Source organism: Sorex araneus, chromosome 1 (genome assembly GCF_027595985.1).
Source record: "Sorex araneus isolate mSorAra2 chromosome 1, mSorAra2.pri, whole genome shotgun sequence".
Lineage (NCBI taxonomy): Eukaryota > Metazoa > Chordata > Mammalia > Eulipotyphla > Soricidae > Sorex > Sorex araneus.
Genome location: NC_073302.1, coordinates 375,724,229 through 375,744,290, shown reverse-complemented (window position 1 = coordinate 375,744,290; position 20,062 = coordinate 375,724,229). Strand labels below are relative to the sequence as shown.

Sequence of the window (20,062 nt, the reverse complement as noted above, 5' to 3'; positions counted from 1 at the left end):
AAATATTGATCATCTTGTTTTTATTTATTCTTGTTGTTGCCTGCTATTTGGTGTAAGAATGAAGTACTTTAATTTGTGGCAAGCATTAGACATATTCTACCAAATTGAAGTTTTTTGTTATGAAAATAGCAAAATAAAAATAAATGAGAAAATAACAGAGATAGTACTATATTTAAGTTCACTTAAAATATTTATTCACTTAATTTTACTAAGGGGCATATGCCAGCACATAGGTAGAACTTTCATTAAAATGAAAATGTAAACACATCTGTTATCTTTAAATACGAAACTAATGGGAGCAGAGAGATAGTGTAATGGGTCAAGTGCTCAGAGACCTGGGTTTGTTCCCCAGCCTGACATGGTCAGGACTAATCCCTGAAAAGGTGTGCCCATTGTCATGTGTGACCCTCCCAAACCAAAAGTGAATGAATGAATAAATCAAGGGTTACTACCAGAGAAACAAAAAATTTCTTCTAAATGTATCTTTACCTTTAGGTAGTAGAAATTGTAATATAGGCCACCTAAAACTTAACAATAGTTTGACTTAAATGATTTTTGTACAATATTTTAATTTAATTTTAAATTTTTTATCATTTAAAAATAAAAAATAAAAAATAAAAAATTATTGCATTATTACTATTGCATTATTGCACTGTGATTTACAAAGGGATGCATATTTCAGTTTCTAGCACACAATGATCTAGCACCAATCCCACCACCGATGTCAACTTCCCTCAACCACCAATGTCCCCAGGTTCCTACCCACCCTCCAGTCGGCCTCCTTGACAGGCACATTTTTAAGGCACATTTTAAAGACGTACTTTAATTGTTATCGTTTGGATCTCTTGCTTTCATCATTATTGAGTCTGTGGTTTCATATACAGCTATACCACCACTCTACACCACTGATGTACCTGAGGCCCCTGACATCTGACCCCTGTTACTTCTCATCTGACTCTTCTTACTTTTCCCTTTGATTTCTTTCCTTCTGTATCTCCTGCCTGTGTCCTGGGGTCATGGGCTATATAGGTTTTCCTCCTTCGATTTCCATTCCTTGTCTAGTTACTCTATATTCTACAGATAAGTGCAATTATCTTCTGTTTATCCTTCTTCCGACTTATGTCACTGAACATGTCATGCTCCAGTTCCGTCCAAGTTGCAGCTAATTGCATTTGGCGATGGTATTAACTTGATACACATTTAGTAGGAACCAATTTAGGATACTGATATTTTTGTTCATAAGAGCTAGGGGGTATGATACTCTCATAACGTTGGACAGTGAAGCAAACAGCTCCCACTCAGCCACATGATCATGCCAGACAGCCATATTTAACAGCAGTGATTTTCAACTGCCATCTGCAGCTCAGACCAGTCCACAGGGTTCCTGTGAATAAAGTGTTAAGCAGCAATAACTTTTTTTTTTGTGGGCCCACAGGAAATTTCTCTGAACCAATGTTTGTCTATATTATAGGATATTGCTCCACTGAAGACTAATGTAAATGTTCTTAGTATATTTAAGTTCAGCAAAGCTACCAACTAGTATGCTCAGTAGTAGGGCTGCATGGAATGCATGCTCATTTTAAGATATTTTCCATTTATGATGAGTGTTTTGGGATCTAACTCCATTCTATGTTAATGTAGATCTCTACTTTTAAAGGAAATAACAGCTGTTGAAATTTCATGTGATTATGGGTATAAGAGGTAGTTCCGGGAACCGAAACTGTGTATTTAAGGGTGCTTCTCTAGAGGAAACATAGAAAGGTATTTCTTGAAAACTGAATGACAATTTTGTGATAAAAATGAAGGCTTGAAATTGTCATTATATTTTAATCAGCAGGAGAAACAAAATCAGATTTGTTGTTGGAAGCTTATTATGCAAAAAGAGAGGATAACTCATGTGTCTGGAAATGCCAGTCAATCATATCATTCCCCAGATTGTTGCTATTTTTTTAAATTTGACTTTCAAAAAATAATGTCATTTTATGCTATAATAGTTAATGAACTTATTTTATTTATTTTTAACTGTATTTGAGGCATTATGATTTAAATACTATTAGTGATAGTGTTTCATGCATGCAATACTACAACACCACACCCTTCAGAAGAGAGATAATGTATTTTAATTGGAAATGTCAATATAAAGTCAAGTTTATAGCATATTATAAAATACACAACTTAAAGTATACTACATTAATATATTTTAATATTAATATTTATTTCTTATAAGTTAAAATTTTCAATACATACAACACTTAAAGGAAAATATGAACACATTGTAAATTGTTAACTCACATAAGATGGGTTCTAATCTTGAATACTGTTTCTTGTACAACAATTAATAAGACAGAATAAATAACAGATGTTCTTTTATCAGTAGCCTTCAGAAAAAAGGACCCATCTCTTGTATTTTTAGCCATTTGATAAATTTTATATTAAAGAGATGAAACCACCCTAAAATCAGATCCAAATCCAGTTTTCTCACTGAGGATTACACACATAGTTCAAATTCAACCACATCTTCAAAAGCACATAAGATGGTATCCCAACATATCTTGCCTATTTTTAAGATTTTATGATGGTAAATAAGGCCTGGAAAGTTCTCTCTTAGATTTTACCACCTGAAACTGCAGCTGTTGGCTGCCTCTATCAAAGCCTCAGAACGCCAAACTCACGTGCAAACCTCATCAAGGGCAGACATTTCTAATTGATTCCAGAAGTATTTCTTTTGCTGAGATCAGGGGGCAAAGGAAGAATAATGAGCAGCTTTTTAGAGGGAATTGGGAGTTAGTTGTTGAGGGATGGGGGGAAGGGAGCCTTTAAAATTTCAGCCCGGCCAGAAATGCATAGCAATTTTACGGTCAATTGGCAAGAGCATCTGGAACCAGGCATGCTGGCTTCATAGTTGATGGTAGTGAAACCAGCTTACAGGCAACAGCAAGCCATAATGAGTCCCTGTCATGTACTCGTGGAAACTAGGCTGACGTTCTGCCAAATATCTCTGTGCCTTTTTCTCAGGGTCAGGATTCCCCTTAGAGCCCTTGTCCTGTTAAATGTGAAATTCTGTCCGCCCGAATGTTCTTTAGCTATTTTAGCCATTCTTAAAGGCTCAACGAAAAGAAAGACAAAACCTTAAAACTCATATAGGTTTAATTCCCGGCGTACTGACAGGCTTTATATCACAGGACTCTGTTTGCTTTTATTGAGGGGGGGGGGTATATTTCAAACGCAGTGGGCCATCTTGTTAGTGCATGGAGAGTGTTGGATGCTCAGGTCATAAATCATAGCACAGTGCTTCACACCCAAAGACTAGAGGAGGAAAAATGTGATACTCTTTGTTATTTCAAATGTAGGACAGGTGATTATAAAGGTGTGTGGTGGGTGCAAGGGTGGGGGGTGGTGTTCGTTTTTTCAAATGCCAACCAAAAACCCAAGGTGATGTGGAAATAATTCCTTATGAGTAAATGATGTTTACTTTAAGCTGCTGCTCGTTATTCACTATGCTGACATTGGTAAATTACACCCACAAATAAGTCAGGTAAAAGGACAGACATGAAAAATGTGGAGTGATGCGTGAGTCAACAGGATGGAAATGGGCTTAGTGGTGAGGACTGGACTAGGCATAAAGTTATATGCCTAACATTGCATAACCTCTATTTTTACCCAAATAATAGAACTAATAAAGTATTAAACAGTTTAGAACTTAAAATTCTAAAGTTTGTCATGCTGAAATAAATTCAATATATCTACTCTTCTAGTCAATACACTTTTGGTAAGCATCACTTCCTGTTTCAAACAAGTTAGAAATAAGACAAACAGAAGGCGTATTGGAAAAAAAGATTACCCATAAAAATGTTTAAGCTCATATATTTTTTATGTAAAACTCTCATTAGGACACATACATTATAATTTCAGTATACGTTAATCTAAAGTATAATTACTTTTCTTTATAATACATGTAGCTTGAAATGTACTCAAACATGATTACTCTCTTTCAACTTAAAGTGTTTTCAAATCCAAGAAGTGTTGGTGAAAGCTTCTTCTCTAAGTCTTAAGAGAGAAGAGATGAGATAGTAAGGCTATAGACTAGGGCCTAGGAGATGGCTTAGACACTGAGGTGCCTGCCTTGTGCATCAATAGCCAAAATTGAGTCCTTGGGGCTGCTTCATGCTCCCAATGTGACTATGATAGCTCTGTGCTCTGATTCCTGGCTCTACAAGTGATTTTTGGTTGCAAGCACCTAAAGTTGTACATGCACAGAAACTAAAGGCCACAACTCCTGGCTAGCCTAGTGACAGTGTGTGAGCACTGCAACCTGATGTAATGCTCTGCTCCACCCTTATCCCTACCTCCTCAAACATCACAATACCAAAAAGTGAGCACCACAGCTAAGTAGTTGTACAATCTCGGGTGACTGCAGCAACTTCAACAGAGAAAAGGGAAGAAGGAATAAAATGGGGGAGATATTTATATATCTTACTGCTTATCAACTTTCTGATCACTATGCCAATAAGCCTATAATAAGTGTTTTAAAATCACTTTCTTTAACCTAGTATATGGCATGAATATTGCTTTAGAAAATCTGAATGAAATAGGAAAGATTACTGGAACTAGCAAGTGATTATAGCAAAGTTGCAAGATGCAGGTTAATAGAAAAACATTAATCAGTTCCATCTATACAAGTATTGAGCAAGGGGGATTTGAAATTAAAAGCACAGTATCGCTGACATTAAAACTCAAAAAAAATTAACTATAAATCAAATACATGGTATGAAAAATCTATGTGAGGAAAATTATAAAACTTCAAGAATGGAATCAATTAAATAAATGGAGAAATGTTTTGGTGTATAGATAAGAAAACTTGACACTAGCTAGGAATATAGCTCAATAATGAGGCACTTGTGCTATTGTCTGAGGACTTAGATTTGGATATGACACAAAACAAAACACCAAATAAAAAAAAAAGAAAAACAATGTACTATTATCAAGATGCATTTTCTTCTTAAGTAGTATAAATATAGTATCATTCAAAACTCAAACAAGTTATTTTATGACTATCAACAAGTAGAAAGTGATTGTGAATGTGTGTGTGTGTGTGTGTGTGTGTGTGTGACGGTAAGGAAGGAAGCCAGTAGGGCCTTCCATCTGTACAACATGTTTTATTGATGAGTCGCATCCCTAGTCCCAATAATCTAACTCTAAAGTTTCTTGAGAAGTAAAGACCCAAAATAGTCAATAGAAATTGAAGGAGAGACATAATGTTAGTGAACTGACTACCTTTACAGCAATTGTGACCAAGAGAGTGTGGACTTATTAGTGAAATAATTGGTAAATGAGCAATAGAAATGAGACCCTAGTTATAGACATATAAATATAGCCAACTGATCTTTAACTTATATACATAGATATAAACATATTGACATAGAACCTAGCTGTAGGCATATAATGAAAACCAACTAACCTTGACATAGGTGCAGGGATAATGCAACAAAGCATAAGATAATTTTAACAGTATTGACAAAATCTAAAAATGTTTAAAACATCTAAACATAGACATATCAATTTTCCCAAAATTATTCATATACCTAAACTTAAAATATGAAACTATAAAATGAGGATAAAACATAGGAGAAAACCAAAGGAGGTAAGATATAACAATAACTTTTTAGGTATAAATAAAACTTTTTAAGTATAAATCATAGCAATACCAAAAACCTGATCTACAAAAAAAGAATTTATGAGCTGGATTTCATTGAAATAAAAATAAAAATAACTCTGCTCTGCAAAAGACAATGCCAAGAGGATATGAAGGCAAGCCATGACTGGAAGAAAACATTTGTGAAAGGAACATCTGATAAATGACCACTGTGTAATATGTACCGAGAAACTCATAAAATTTAGGAGCAAGAAAATAAATAACCCTATTATAAAAATACGCTGATGCCTTAAAAGACATCTCACAAAAAAAAAAGGATACAGAGATGCCAAATAAGCCTGTGAAAAGATGCTCCATATTATATGGCATCAGAAACATTTAAACTGTAACAAGATGGGCCGGAGCGATAGCACAGCGGGTAGGGCGTTTGCCTTGCATGCGGCCGACCCGGGTTCGATCCCCGGCATCCCATATGGTCCCCCCAAGCACTGCCAGGAGTAATTCCTGAGTGCAAAGCCAGGAGTAACCCCTGAGCATTGCTGGGTGTGACCCAAAAAGAAAAAAAAAACTGTAACAAGATATCATTGCAGATCTCTAAGTATGACTAAACTGTGGAACATTATTAACATGTCTCATCTTGGTGAAGTTATAACAAAATGAACTCTCCTATTTGGTGATAACAATGTAAAATAATATACCACAATTTTGGAAGAAAATTTGGAAAGCTAGATGTGTTACTATCACATGACCCTGTCTTTGTGTGTCTTGCTAATTACCCAAAGAAAGAAAAACTTTTGTGAACATGGATCTCCATTTGGATGTTTAACGCAGCTTTATTCATAATTGCCCAAATTTATAAACAACTAAAATGTCCCTCAGCAGATAAATGCATTAGAAAAAACCCTGACACCTATGAACAGTAAAATACTATATATTTTATCCATCAAGACATAAAAAGTAATGGAGAAATTTTAATAGTGGATTGCTGAGTGAAAGATGTCAATTTGAAAAGATAATTTACAGTTTAATATGATAAGCCTTTTGGAGAAAAGCAAACTAAGGAGAAAATAAAAATTCATTAATATCAGAGGGTGAGGATCAGGGGGATTGGATGAATAGGCAGACAACAGAGAATATTTAGAAAAAAATATAGATATATGTTACAATGCCTTTATTCCAAATACGTTAATTTTTAACACCAAGAGTGAACTGTAAATGAAGCACTTGGCTTGATTGTGTCATGTATGTTCATTAATTACAAGAAATGTTACACTTGGATGGTGAATGCTCTTAATGGGGAACTAGAAGTATGAGGCATTGAGGTATATGAAATTCCCCATATACCTACACTTCCATCAATTTTGTTCATAATCTCAAGCTGTTCTAAAAATTAGATTCAGTATTTTTAAAATGGTTTCTTCATGTCATTCTAATTATTTCACAATATAAATAATATTTATTATTTATACATAATATAAATATAATTATTTATATTAATATATAAATCAGTATATTGGTTATTCTTAGTTATGACTTTTAGTTCTCACTGAATCTACTCACATTTATTCTCATATGAATAGATTTTATGCATGTTTATGCCTATGAAAGCGATTTTCTAGTGTGATATCCCATAGAAAGGTCATGCAAGATATCTAGCTGAAGAAACTATGGTTTCTCCCTGTTTGTCTGAACATATCACATCATTTACATTGTTCCTAAGTTTCTACTACAAAGCTACAAAACTGACTGAAAGAAAGAACTCAATGATATTATGCTAAAGATAGTAGATGTGGGGCTGGAGCGATAGCACAGCGGGTAGGGCGTTTGCCTTGCACGCGGCCGACCCAGGTTCGATCCCCGGCATCCCATATGGTCCCCCAAGCACTGCCAGGAGTAATTCCTGAGTGCAAAGCCAGGAGTAACCCCTGAGCATCGCTGGGTGTGACCCAAAAAGCAAAAATAAAAAAAAATAAAGATAGTAGATGTTCATTAAATAATGTACTAAATAAAACAAAAAGATTATCAAAGTAACAACATTCTAAACATGAACACATATACATTATATGTTCTTCCTACATTCTCTGCATTCAAATATTCATGCAATGAAAGGAGAACATTGTTATCAGCAATAAGAAAACTATAAATCAAAACACAATCCTACCAAATAAAATTGAGCTCTGAGATCCACCAGCACTCCCAACTTCCCTTCTAGATATTTCTTGATTCCTGGTCATTCCTTTTCCTCAATTTTCCAGGTCAGAACCACTGAAGGGATTTTGTATTTCCTTTTTTTTCTCATGTTGCTTTCCTTGATAACTATTCCTTCCTTCCTTCCTTCCTTCCTTCCTTCCTTCCTTCCTTCCTTCCTTCCTTCCTTCCTTCCTTCCTTCCTTCCTTCCTTCCTTCCTTCCTTCCTTCCTTCCTTCCTTCCTTCCTTCCTTCCTTCCTTCCTTCCTTCCTTCCTTCCTTCCTTCCCTCCTTCCCTCCTTTCTTTCTTTCTTTCTTTCTTTCTTTCTTTCTTTCTTTCTTTCTTTCTTTCTTTCTTTCTTTCTTTCTTTCTTTCTTTCTTTCTTTCTTTCTTTCTTTCTTTCTTTCTTTCTTTCTTCCCTTCCTCTCCCACCTCCTCGCTCTCTCCCTCCTATCTTTCATCCCTTCCTTCCTTCTTTCCATATTTTGGGCCACATCTAGCAGTGCTTAGGGCTTACTCATGGCTGCGTGCTCAGAGATCACTGATGACAGTTATCAACAGACAATATGTAGTACTAAGGACTGAACTAGGATTGGCCACATGCAAAGTTTTTTTCTTTTAGTTTTGCCTTTTCCATGTATGAATTTTAAACCATAGTTCTTAGCATAATTGAATGTATCATTGCATTTATATAACCATTCATATATATGTTCCCAAATATTATCTATATTATGCTCTGAAGTCTTCCTACTGTACCATACAGAAACTGTACATTCCTAAAGCCAATAGAATATGATTTGCAGATATAATTAAGGTCCTTCATTGGTTGATTACTATTTGATAAAGTAGGATCTTTTCCTGAATGAGGTGGGCTTACTATGGTAAAAAAAAAAACAAAACCTATACATGAGCACTGCATAAACCAAGAGTTTCTCCTCATTGGCTTGTTGAGATAAGTCACAATGTTGAGGGAGTCTATGTTGAATGACCTGCAGATTGCCTCCAGTCAAGAGCCAGAAAAAAGACTGGGTCCCTAAACTTAACAGCTGCAAGGAAATGAATTCTGTCAGCAACCTGAATAAATTTGGAAGATTTTTACATAGTTTTGCCTCCAGATGAGAACACAATCTGGCCAGCACCTTAAGTGCAGTCCTTTGAGACCTTGACCAGAATATGGAGCGAACTGTGCCTGACTCTTGACCCTTGGAAACTGTTAGATAATAGAAGTGTTATTTTAAGTCACTAAATTTGTGGTAATTTATTACAAAGAAAGTCCAAAACCATTGCCTGTGCAGTGCTCAGGGTCCACTCCCTGTAGTGCTCAGGGGACCATAGAGTGCCAGGAATTAAAACAGGACATGAACTCTAGGCTCGCACATGCAAATCATGTCTCAAACTGCCAAACTTCTTATGAATGAAAAAAAATAAGATGATATGTATGTGAATTTATGGGCAAAATATTGATGATTCTATCCAAAATAACACGTACCAGGGCATAGACTAATTATTAAATATGCCAGAAAGACTACTGCACATCTGTGTAGTAGCAAATTTTATTTATCAATAATAGGAATAGCTTATCTTTAATAGTTTTATGAATATAACCTAAATTGAATTCATATTCCACATATAGCTTACAGTATCGAATTAAAATTTTACTTTGAAATTTTGGCTTAGATTGTAACTACCTAGGAACTGTTTTGTAACATATTAAACATGACTTCTTTTCACCTGTGTAATGTTGTGTGTATGCATATTGAGCTTAAGTTAGATAATAATATTTTGGATTATTATAAAATTGTTATTATGTGAATGTATTATACTGTTTTTGACTCATATAATGAAAGCATTATCAGTGAAAAACTGTGAGTTAGCCACCTAGAAAAAAGTGGAGGTGAATCACAATGCTTGCAATCTTATTTTTTCCAATATGCACATTATCATGTAAGTGAAAGAGGATTTATTGCTTCAAAGACAGATTTTAATGATAACATTAAGGAAAATTGAGGATAATTCTTTGATCACTTATGTTTTCATGATGTAAGTAATAGTTTTTAAAATAATTTCAAGGGCCTTCTAAGGAGTGGGTTCAGAAGATACTTCAGGCTGAATGTATTTTTTTTCACATGCATGATGGTCATCTTTGTATCTTCTTTCATATATAGCATTTCTTCAACTCACCTAATATTTTAATGTATTTTCTTATCAAATTGAGTTTAATACATTTTTCTATATCTAAGAAACATGATACACATATATTTATACTTCTGATAATGCTCCTTTTATGTGTATGTGTATAGAAGAACAGGAGTAGGTTCTATAATCATAGTGTCAGTTAACAATCTAAAGCAGCCAAAAGGTGTTTTGCATTATTTTATGTAGGTCTCATACCAAACTCATGAAAACTGCTATCATATTTGTAATGGAAATCTGAGTTACAGAAACATGAAACTACTGTTTAAAGTCATCGAGTTAATAATTATACAAGTTAGGATGACACCTTAATCATTAATCCTACATCAACATTTTGTTTCAGTAACAAATAGCAATAGTCTTATAGATCACAAGGATTTTAAATGAAAAATACAGTTGCAGTAAAGAACCTTGAAAAAGACTTTAGAAAATGCAAAGAGCTTTAATAATAGGTCTCATCAATGCAACAGTAAAAGTGTTGTTAAAAAATTAATGGTTTATTAATTATTAATGGTTTTAATAATTCACCTCTAAATTATCTTTGGTTTCAGAATTTAGAGGGAAAAGCACTTTTTGACTGCTTACAATTTGATAACTAACACTATGTTTACAAAACCTACTCTTATCAGGTCTCATTAAGCCAGTTTTTTATAGGTGAAAAACCTGAGTCCAAGTCCAAAGCCATGGAGAGCTTGTACACATAAAAATTTCTATCTATGACCTTTAGTTCAACGTTATTGCTTTTCACCATCTTCATGTAAGTTATCTTCAAACTTAATTTTTAAAAATTTCTGGTTTTGCACCTTCTCCAGATGGAGCCCTGGCGACACTGAGCAGCAACTAATACGGCTCCGGGATTCGGGACTGGGACACATCCGAGCCGCGGTGGGGCACTGGAGTGGGGCGGCGCCAGCCCAAAACTCCAAGTGGTCCCGGCAGCCAGAAGTCACGCCCTCGACCCACCCTTGGTGCCATCTTGCCACAATCAACAGAGAAGCGGCAGGCATTCTGGTGAGCAATGCGGCCCGGAAAATGCTCCGGACCCCAATTGGGGCCAACAACACCGGGGAGCCGGAAGGAGGAGATGCAGCCAGTACACCTTCTCCAGATGGTGCCCTGGCGACACTGAGCAGCAACTAACACAGCTCCGGGATTCGGGACTGGGACACATCCGAGCCACGAGGCCGTTAACACGGCTGCGCGACCTTTTCTAAAACCTGAAAACATACAATCTTTTAATGGAAAACTAATTATCAAATGCTTCCTTAATAGGGTTATCTTGTTTGGGGGTATAACTCCCACAACAATAGTGAGTTTTGTGTTGAAATATGGAACGTAATCAAGGTGAAGAGAAAATGAAGTGAAATTCATCAGTTATACAGTTGGGGTGGGGGGCGCGGGGTAAACCGGGGATTTTGGTGGTGGAATATGGGCACTGGTGAAGGGATGGTGTTTGAATATGGTATAACTGAGACATAAACCTGAGAACTCTGTAACTTTCCACATGGTGATAAAATAAAAGAAAAATTTAAAAAATTTAAAAAAATTTCTGGTTTTGGACCAGAACCAGCAGGCAGTGCTCTAGACTTGGCCCTGGTTCTGTGCTCAGAGATCACTCCTGGCGGTGTTTCGGGTGGTACTCATGTCTGCTTCTAGAGATCAAAACAGGACTGACCGCTTGCAAGCAAGCATCTCCCCTCTGCTCGCATACATCCCGAAGACACAAATCACAATTTATCTATGACCCTATGTGTTAAACTTCACATTAAATTTCTTGCACATATTATCCCATTTAATCCTCAGAATCCTTCTGGATGGACATTATTATTTCATTCTTTTACAGATAAAGGAAACCAAGTTAGAATAGTTAAGTGGTCATGTACTTCCCCGAGGACAGACAACTAAGAAGTTTTTGAACCAAGAGTCAAATTCTAGTTCTAAGGCAAGTTGGCTTCAAAGACAAGTCTTAACTACTCACTTTCCCCTACTGACTCATCAGCAAATCGGCAGCCTCTAAAAGCTAGGGTTCATTCATCAGACTCAATGGATATACTAGGCTATTGTCTATTGTCACTACCCAACACACAAAGAGCCTCAGGTTAATTGTCTTTTTGAAAACATACATTTTGACTTGTTCACATTTTGAGTAATTAGGAAAACCCATTTTTATTTCCTCATAAACTATTATGAATCCGAGTGTAGATTTATTAATAATGAAGTTATTCTCACTTATACCTTCCATGTAAAATGTCATTCACTATTTAGACTATAAATACCTTATTTCATGATTTTAAAGGTCTTTTCTCTTGGCATGACTACTTTTGAATTATTAAATATTTACATTCTATGTTTCTCCATCTTGTTTTTAAGATGCTATCATGAGAAACAAAATTACAAGTACATATGAAATTACCTAATGTCTACATAAAATCTGAATATATTAGCCCTGAATAATTTTAAGACTTTGATACTCTGAATCCATGCTTTATTTAAAATTTTTAGATGTTTATTTACATAGGAAATATAGTCACAGTTTTCAGAAACCTTAAGCTACCAATTTATTGAAGAATTACCCTTATTTTTTTCTTCCTGTCTCACACTCGCCCATAAGGAAATAACAAGTTAGATTCTTAACTATCTCTTGAGATACTTGCATAAATTTAATAAATTGCATTTATATACATTCAATCTATTCAGAGAGAAAATGATCTACATTGTAACTAACGTTTCCCTACTTTATTTACACATGCATATGCTATTTTACAAATAAAATGTTTTATGATTTATTTCCTTTTTGTCATAGCTCCATGAATCACACAGCAAGATCTGTACACTGCCACTGAGTCACATCCCCAACCCTTAAATAGAAGGATTTCAAATACTTTTTTAATCTTATGCTATTATACCTGATATTCTAAGAATAGTTCTGTATTTATATTAGTTGGCACATGCATAAATGTGTATGTCCTCTGTCAAACATAAATTCTTAGAGGGGGAGTGTTGCTTAAGTCTGTGCATACTTGTAACTTGAAAGGTATCAACTTCATCTTCTAAAGAATTTGTTCTATTGCATAATTATTATCAAGCATGTGTTTTCCTGTTTCTGTAAATGCCAAGAAAGACCTGAGAATTTCTATTCCCTGCTTGAATAAGGTTATCTACACCACATTTCTGGGCATGTTAGTAGCTTGCTCAGCATCAAATATAAACACTATTACCTTGAATGTAAAAGAATACAACTGACCAGCAAAACAGTACTAATATAAGTAATGATTTTTAGCAGTTGCCTAAGATATGAAACAACAAATATATGTCCAAAAAATCAATGCAGTTCTTGGCAGATAATTTGCAATTGTTCCAGAAGATAATAATATACAATCTTCACTATAGTTAAAATGTTTTGATACAGTGATTTTGTTACTATAGAAACATTAGGTATGGGAGGATATTGATAGGATATCTTACTCACAGCATTACAGCTTTAAATTTAATAGCTTCAGAAAGAAATTTAAGAATAACAAGCCTCCAACAGTGACACCATGCCCTACAGATCCCTCAAATCTGTAGGACTTTTAGTAATCCACTTAGAATCCTTGGAACATTCTCTTGATTAACCAATCCAACTGGCTAAAAATTATTGCAACATGCTTCTCTCCCACCCATCCCTACCCCATAACCAAGGAATAACGGGGTCTAAACCCAGTGGAACTGGAGGCAGGATGGGATGCAGGGATGTGTCCAGTGATGACCAGCCAGGATGCACAGGCCTGACAGTTGAGTGACTAAGCATAAGCAGTGCTACACACGGGGATTCTGGGTAGAGACATGTGGTATCAGAGATTGAATTCAGTGCAAGGTGTTTGCTCTACCCCCTGAACTATCTCACTGTCCCACAGAAGAAAAGTATAAAGCTGAAACAACTAGTAAAGAATTGGCAAGTAAGTAAATAGTTTAACATTTTCCAGAATCAATTCTGTCACAAAAGAGAGAAAGTGTTGTCAAAGGAGTGAATCCATACTACAGTCCCCTAAAGCAAACAGCTTACCTCAAAGGCAGAGGACAAGGAGGAAATCAGAGGCTTCAGGTGACCAGATTTAAACAACATCAGGAACACTAAACAGCGGAACGTTTCCATGACAGCTCCCTTAGGCCTAAAATAAAATGTCATTAGCATAAGTAAGCTTTATTATTCAAATAAGCTTTCTATCTTTTTATATACTCTCATTAATATAGTGATGCTTTTTTCTTTTGGCCGGAGAAAAAAATTAATATTTATTTATTTATTTATTTATTTATTTATTTATTTGTTTGTTTGTTTGTAGTTTAGGTAATATGATTGTCATGGTAATTAAAAGACAAAGTTCCTGCACACTATTGCTATCAAATTTGTCACAATCCTTCACCAATGCCCTTGTATTACTTCTGGTGTACCTTACCCAACCACTTCCTCAAACACAGTATTTTCACGTTTGTGATCCAGTGGCACATTTTTAACTTAATGCAACTGAGAAGCAAATGCCTCTTAAATTATTTGAAAATAGCCAATAACCCAATGTTCTTCAAATTCCCGGGGAAGTATTAGTAGCTTTAGGTGCAATTTGGGGTCTATTTTTGGTTTGTTTTTTAAGATATGCAGATTTCCAAGGGTGGGAGCTTAGCGATTATTTTTTTCTAGTAAGTGGGTGGCAAGCCATATAAGATTGGAAACTCTGCATTAAACTAGAAATGAATGATTTCAAAGAATCGTTGTTATTTAAAAGTGTTTTAGCATTGGTGGGATAGAGGATGATGTATATTTTCAAGTAACAAATACATTATTAGGAAATAAATTTCCTTTTATTTCTTGGGAGGAGAGATCTTCCCAAGCAATGCTTCAGGGGTCCAGGGGTCACTCCTGGTGATTCTTACCCAACGAGGCCTACTGTTCACTAAAAGACCAGAGGATGTGGTGCTGCCCAGGCTTTCCAGTGTCTAGAATTGCCGGGCCATGTTGCACCAATTAATACTCAAGTTAGGGGAGAGATTAGTGAGATGGGGCCATGGAGTTTAAGGGATTAACTAGGCTTGGCTTCATGCAAACTATGTGCCTTAACTCCTGTACTATATTTGAGCCCTTCAACATCAAAATTTCTAAGGTATAAAGTTAGATTGCACTCCATCCTTCAATGTTTTTATGTTGTATTTGAAAAAAATATGGATTCTCAGGAAAATTTATATACTTTGCTCCAAATTAATACAGACTCAAATTCAAAAATATTCAGAGTAGAGACAGTGTGTAGTTAAGCATAATTTGATGTAAAATATATGCATATCTTAGCTAACTCTTTCATGGTGAATATTCTGGTCGTGCTACTCTTGAAATTCAAATTCAACAACACAATGAAATACATTTATGTTTTGGATAGTTATGTATCCCTGGTAAAGATAAAGAATATAGGATAAAAAGTAGTGTGTTTATCTATTAAAATTATTTTAGTCTATTAATTGTGATGCTTCATTTCCATAAAATTTACATTTTCCAGAAAGAAAACACATTAAACTCAAAATAAACTAAGTTTTTTAATTTTCTTTCAAGTAGTAGAAAACAGCTTTTCTATTAAAATAATATTACTTGTCAAATGTCATTATGTAATGGCTATTGATTATAAATTTATGTGTGAGTAATTTTATTTAATTAATTGGAAGGGCATACCTGGCAATACTCAGGGTTTACTTTTGGCTCTGTACTCAGTTATCATCACTGGCAGGGCTCAGGGGACATATGTAGTGCGGGGGGATCAAACGCTGTCAATCAAGTGCAAGGCAAACATATCCTATTGCTGTACTATTGATCCAGCCCCTCTATATGGGTAATTTTTAATGAGAAAAAAGCAATTATCTCTGATATCAAACAATCAATTTTTTTAACATTATACACAGTGATTGGAGGCAAGATGGCACTGCCACCACCTGACCCCTGGCACTCTGAATGGTCTATTTACCTCACAACTAGTGTTAGGAATGTTAGAAATTTTTCTTTTGCTTTTGGTCCATAGTAAAAATGTCAGTTTTTCAAACTAGGTACCACAATATAAATTCTTCTTTTCAGTCTGAAAGCAAATAGCTGGTATTCTCAATGATAATCTCAGTCATGTTGGATAAAAGGTCTATGCTACTTATAAAATTTGCTAACAGCTTTCTTAAGTTAAAGGTTTCACTCTTTACTTTTGGAGTTAATTTTTGTATAATTAGCTTTGTTAATATATTTATAGTCTGATTAACGTACTTTACTATTTGGAAATTCTTTATAAGACTTAATATTTTTACATTTTTCCTGCTCTACAATTAGAGTTGTATTACTATGATAGATGCTATAATGTTTATTCTCTTTCCTCTCAAGTTTAAATCTATAATCCCCTGACCCCAGGACTAATTTTTTATGGTGTGATATGATTGCTCAGTTTATTTTTCTTATTCCTATGTGAAATCAGTTTTTCTAAATTCAGTCATTGAAAAGACAACCTTCTCCCATAGCTCTGCAGGAACACCTTTATTACAAATCAAGCTTATATATGTACATATTTATAGATCTGTTTCCAGGGAATCAATTTTAATAGCTGTGCACATAAAACATATCTAATTACTGTAGCTAAATAATAAATCTTGATAGTTGGTGGTGAAACTTTTACATGACACATAATTTTATATAAATCAATTTGATAAAAGCCCTGTAAAATTCTATATAGAAAATTTGTACAATTTTAATTCAGATTGTCTTAGCATTGTCGTAGCACTGTCTTTTCGTTGCTCATCGATTTGCTCGAGTGGGCACCAGAAACATCTCCATTGTGAGACTTATTGTTACTGTTTTTGGCATATAGAATATGCCATGGTAGCTTGTCAGGCTCTGCCATGCAGACAGGATATTTTCAGTAGCTTGCCGGGCTCTCTGAGAGGGTCGGAGGAATCAAACCAGGGTTGGTGGCATACAAGGCAAACGCCCTACCCGCTGTGCTATATATAAATTAATTTGGTGTTGTACTCATTATATAACTAACACTATATCTATAAATATGATTGTTACTCTTATTTAGTGCCTTATTGTTCACAATAGTTCAATAATTTTAGTTCCTTGAGAAATTTTCATAATCAATTTAAGATTATCTTGGCACTTAAAACATTTGATGTTATTGGATTCTTTTTTCTTTGCCAGAGCATGCAAATCTATTTAATGTACTTTTTAAAAAAAAGTTTCCAAATTAATATTAATTTCAATACTTTCCCTTGAAATTATTTGAATTTTCTATTTTTTATTAGACTATATAAAATATTTAGCTCATTCTCAATTTGAGACATTGTCAACATCTCACTATCTGTATTTCCATAGATTTTACTTTTCATTTTTTCTCAGTATAGAATTAGAGTTTCAGATATGTTCTTTCAAAAATTTTAAAAATATGCATATTTTCATAGATATTTTTATTGATTGATTGATTGATTGGTTTGTGATCCACATTCTGGTTCTACACTCATGCAGTCAGTGAAAACTCCTGACAGGCTCAAGGGACCATATATGTTAAAAGGTTTTGAATCAGGGTCAGTTGCAGAGAAGACAAGCATATTACCCCTGCATTATCTCTCCAACCCCCAAAGTTGATGAATATTATTTCATTTGTTTTCACGGCATTGGTTTGGAAGGACACAACTCTGTTTCAGTGTACGTTCCTAAATAAGGGCAGAGGGAGTTAAAATTTTAATACTACATAATATATTATTTTAATATATATTAGAAGTATGAAAGTAAAATTGATGTGTTTGTTAAACCTCTTAATCTATCAATATCCATGGCATCAAAACAAAGTCATCATTTAAGCCAGGGAAATAGCCAGAAATGGTGGATCACTTTCATGTCTGAGGCCCTAAGTTCAATCTCCTGATACCAAGACTACCCATATGACCTTGGTGGTTCCCAGCACTACTGGATCCATGCTGTACTGGGCCTCAATATCACACACAGGCTTGCACCACAGAGGTCATGGTTTTACAGAGAGTGCCTCCCCACTCCCAAATATGAGCTTCTAAGCAACCCAGAGAGACCTCTATAATAAATATTTATTAAAGCATCAAAGCGTCCTATTGTATATTGGCAATAGCAAATTCTAGGTATGAGTATGTGATCTTGATTATTTAAATCTTGGTAGTTAATTTTGATGCCCTTGTGACTCCTTTTCCTTTTTTATCCCCCTTTCCTTTTTATGACTTGAATGTACTTCCAATATAGAAAAGTTAGGTTAAAGAGTCAGACTAAATAAATGACAAACATACTTTTAAACTATGAAAGAAAATGAGTTTTACAAATTGCTTGTCTATAATATGTGATGAGTGTTAACTGCTTTATTCATTGAGATACCTTTATAAAGAATGCATAGTATCAAGAGTTTCATTAACCAACAAATTTATTCATATGATGTAACTCTAAAGAATACAGCTCTTTAAGAACCCATTCTACCTTGGAAAGATGAAATAATATTCAATATAAATTAAAGCTTACTAGGAGTTTATATATTTTGTTTGTTTCGGACTCTGCACTCAGGAATCTCTCCTGGTGGAGCTTTAGGGACCATAAGGGATGCTGGGGATTGAATGCAGATTGACCATGTTCAAGGCAATACTAACTGCTGTATTATTGCTCCAGACCTCTAGAAATGTATATCTTAAAGTTCCTGAAAATAACTATATTGACTATGATTCCTGAAAAATATTATGCTACAACAAAATTAAATTTTCAACAATAAATAAACCTTCCAGGTGTTTTAATTACTTATGTTTAAATTCTATACCGTGTATTCTAGTGCCACATTTCTTTTTCCCCCTTTTCCTTTTAATAAATAAATTAACTAGTTAATTTTGTTTTTAAGCTTACACCTGGTAGTGTTTAGGGCTTTCTCCTGGTCTATGCTAAGGGATCGCTCTTGGCAAACTCAGGGGAACATATGGTGTGTAAGGGATCAAAACAGGGGCAACCACATGCAAGGCAAGTGCCATAGCTCCCCATAACTTCAGCCCTAGATTCACATTGACTGAGTTAGTGCTTGGGACTATCTTATTGCTTGACCTTACTAATCTGTGAAATATATTTTGTAGCAATTTTTTATGGAGAATTTGTTTTTATTTTCAGAAACTTTAAAATCCTTCTAAATAGTTTTCAGGAGACCTGGAGTCCACTGACCATGTGGGCCGAATAATTCAGTGGATCTGGGGACCACCAACGTCATATCAAGTGATGCTAGGTGGAACTTGCAATGTTTGGGATTGAATTTGGGGCACTGCTTATGCATGTTTGAGTTATCCTCCCAATTTAATAGCATTTGTAATCTCAGAATGTTTTTGTGAGCTATTGATATATGACAAAGATGCTGAGGCTTTAAGGAGAACAAACAATGTTTCTTTAACAAATAGTTTTAACAAAACTAGAAAATCTCAAACAAAAAAAAACAAAAAAAATGAGGAAGAAACAAACAAACTGGTAGGGGATGGAAAGACAGTATAGCATAAAAGGCACTCGCCTTGCACATGTCAGACCTGGAGTCATTTCCTGGCACCCCATATGGTCCCCTGAGTGACGCTTCAGCACAGAGCCAGGAGTCAGCCCTGAGCATAGTGGGTGTGGTCCAAAAAGAAAAGAAACTGGAACTTTATTTCCACACCACTTACACTCACAGAAGTTAAGTCGAAGTGGATTAAAGACACTGAAATTCGATCGGATTTCATACAAAACATTGAGAAAAACATAAGCCACCCAGATATGGACCTCACAGGTGTCTTCAATTATCTTACTCCAAATATAATATAAATACATATAAAAATAAAATAGTTATATCAAATTAAAAAGGATTTTGACAACAAAAAAAACTGATTAAAATAAAAAAGCCTATTACTGAATGAGTGAAAATATTTGTGTGGCATACATCAGAGAAAGGGCTAATATCAAAGACACACAAAGAACTCTCAAAGAAAATCAAAACATTTTACAACAGTGAGAGAGATTT

The 20,062-nt window shown here is 34.9% G+C and overlaps 1 protein-coding gene across 1 annotated transcript in view; it reads right to left on the bottom strand.

Moving 5' to 3' along the window:
- AGMO (alkylglycerol monooxygenase) overlaps positions 1 to 20,062 on the bottom strand; it is a 321,738-nt gene that overhangs the window by 125,464 nt on the left and 176,212 nt on the right. Inside the window, exon 12 of the mRNA XM_055141569.1 lies at positions 14,080 to 14,185. Coding sequence (XP_054997544.1) covers positions 14,080 to 14,185 — 106 coding nt within the window. The remainder of the gene's footprint in view (positions 1 to 14,079; positions 14,186 to 20,062) is intronic.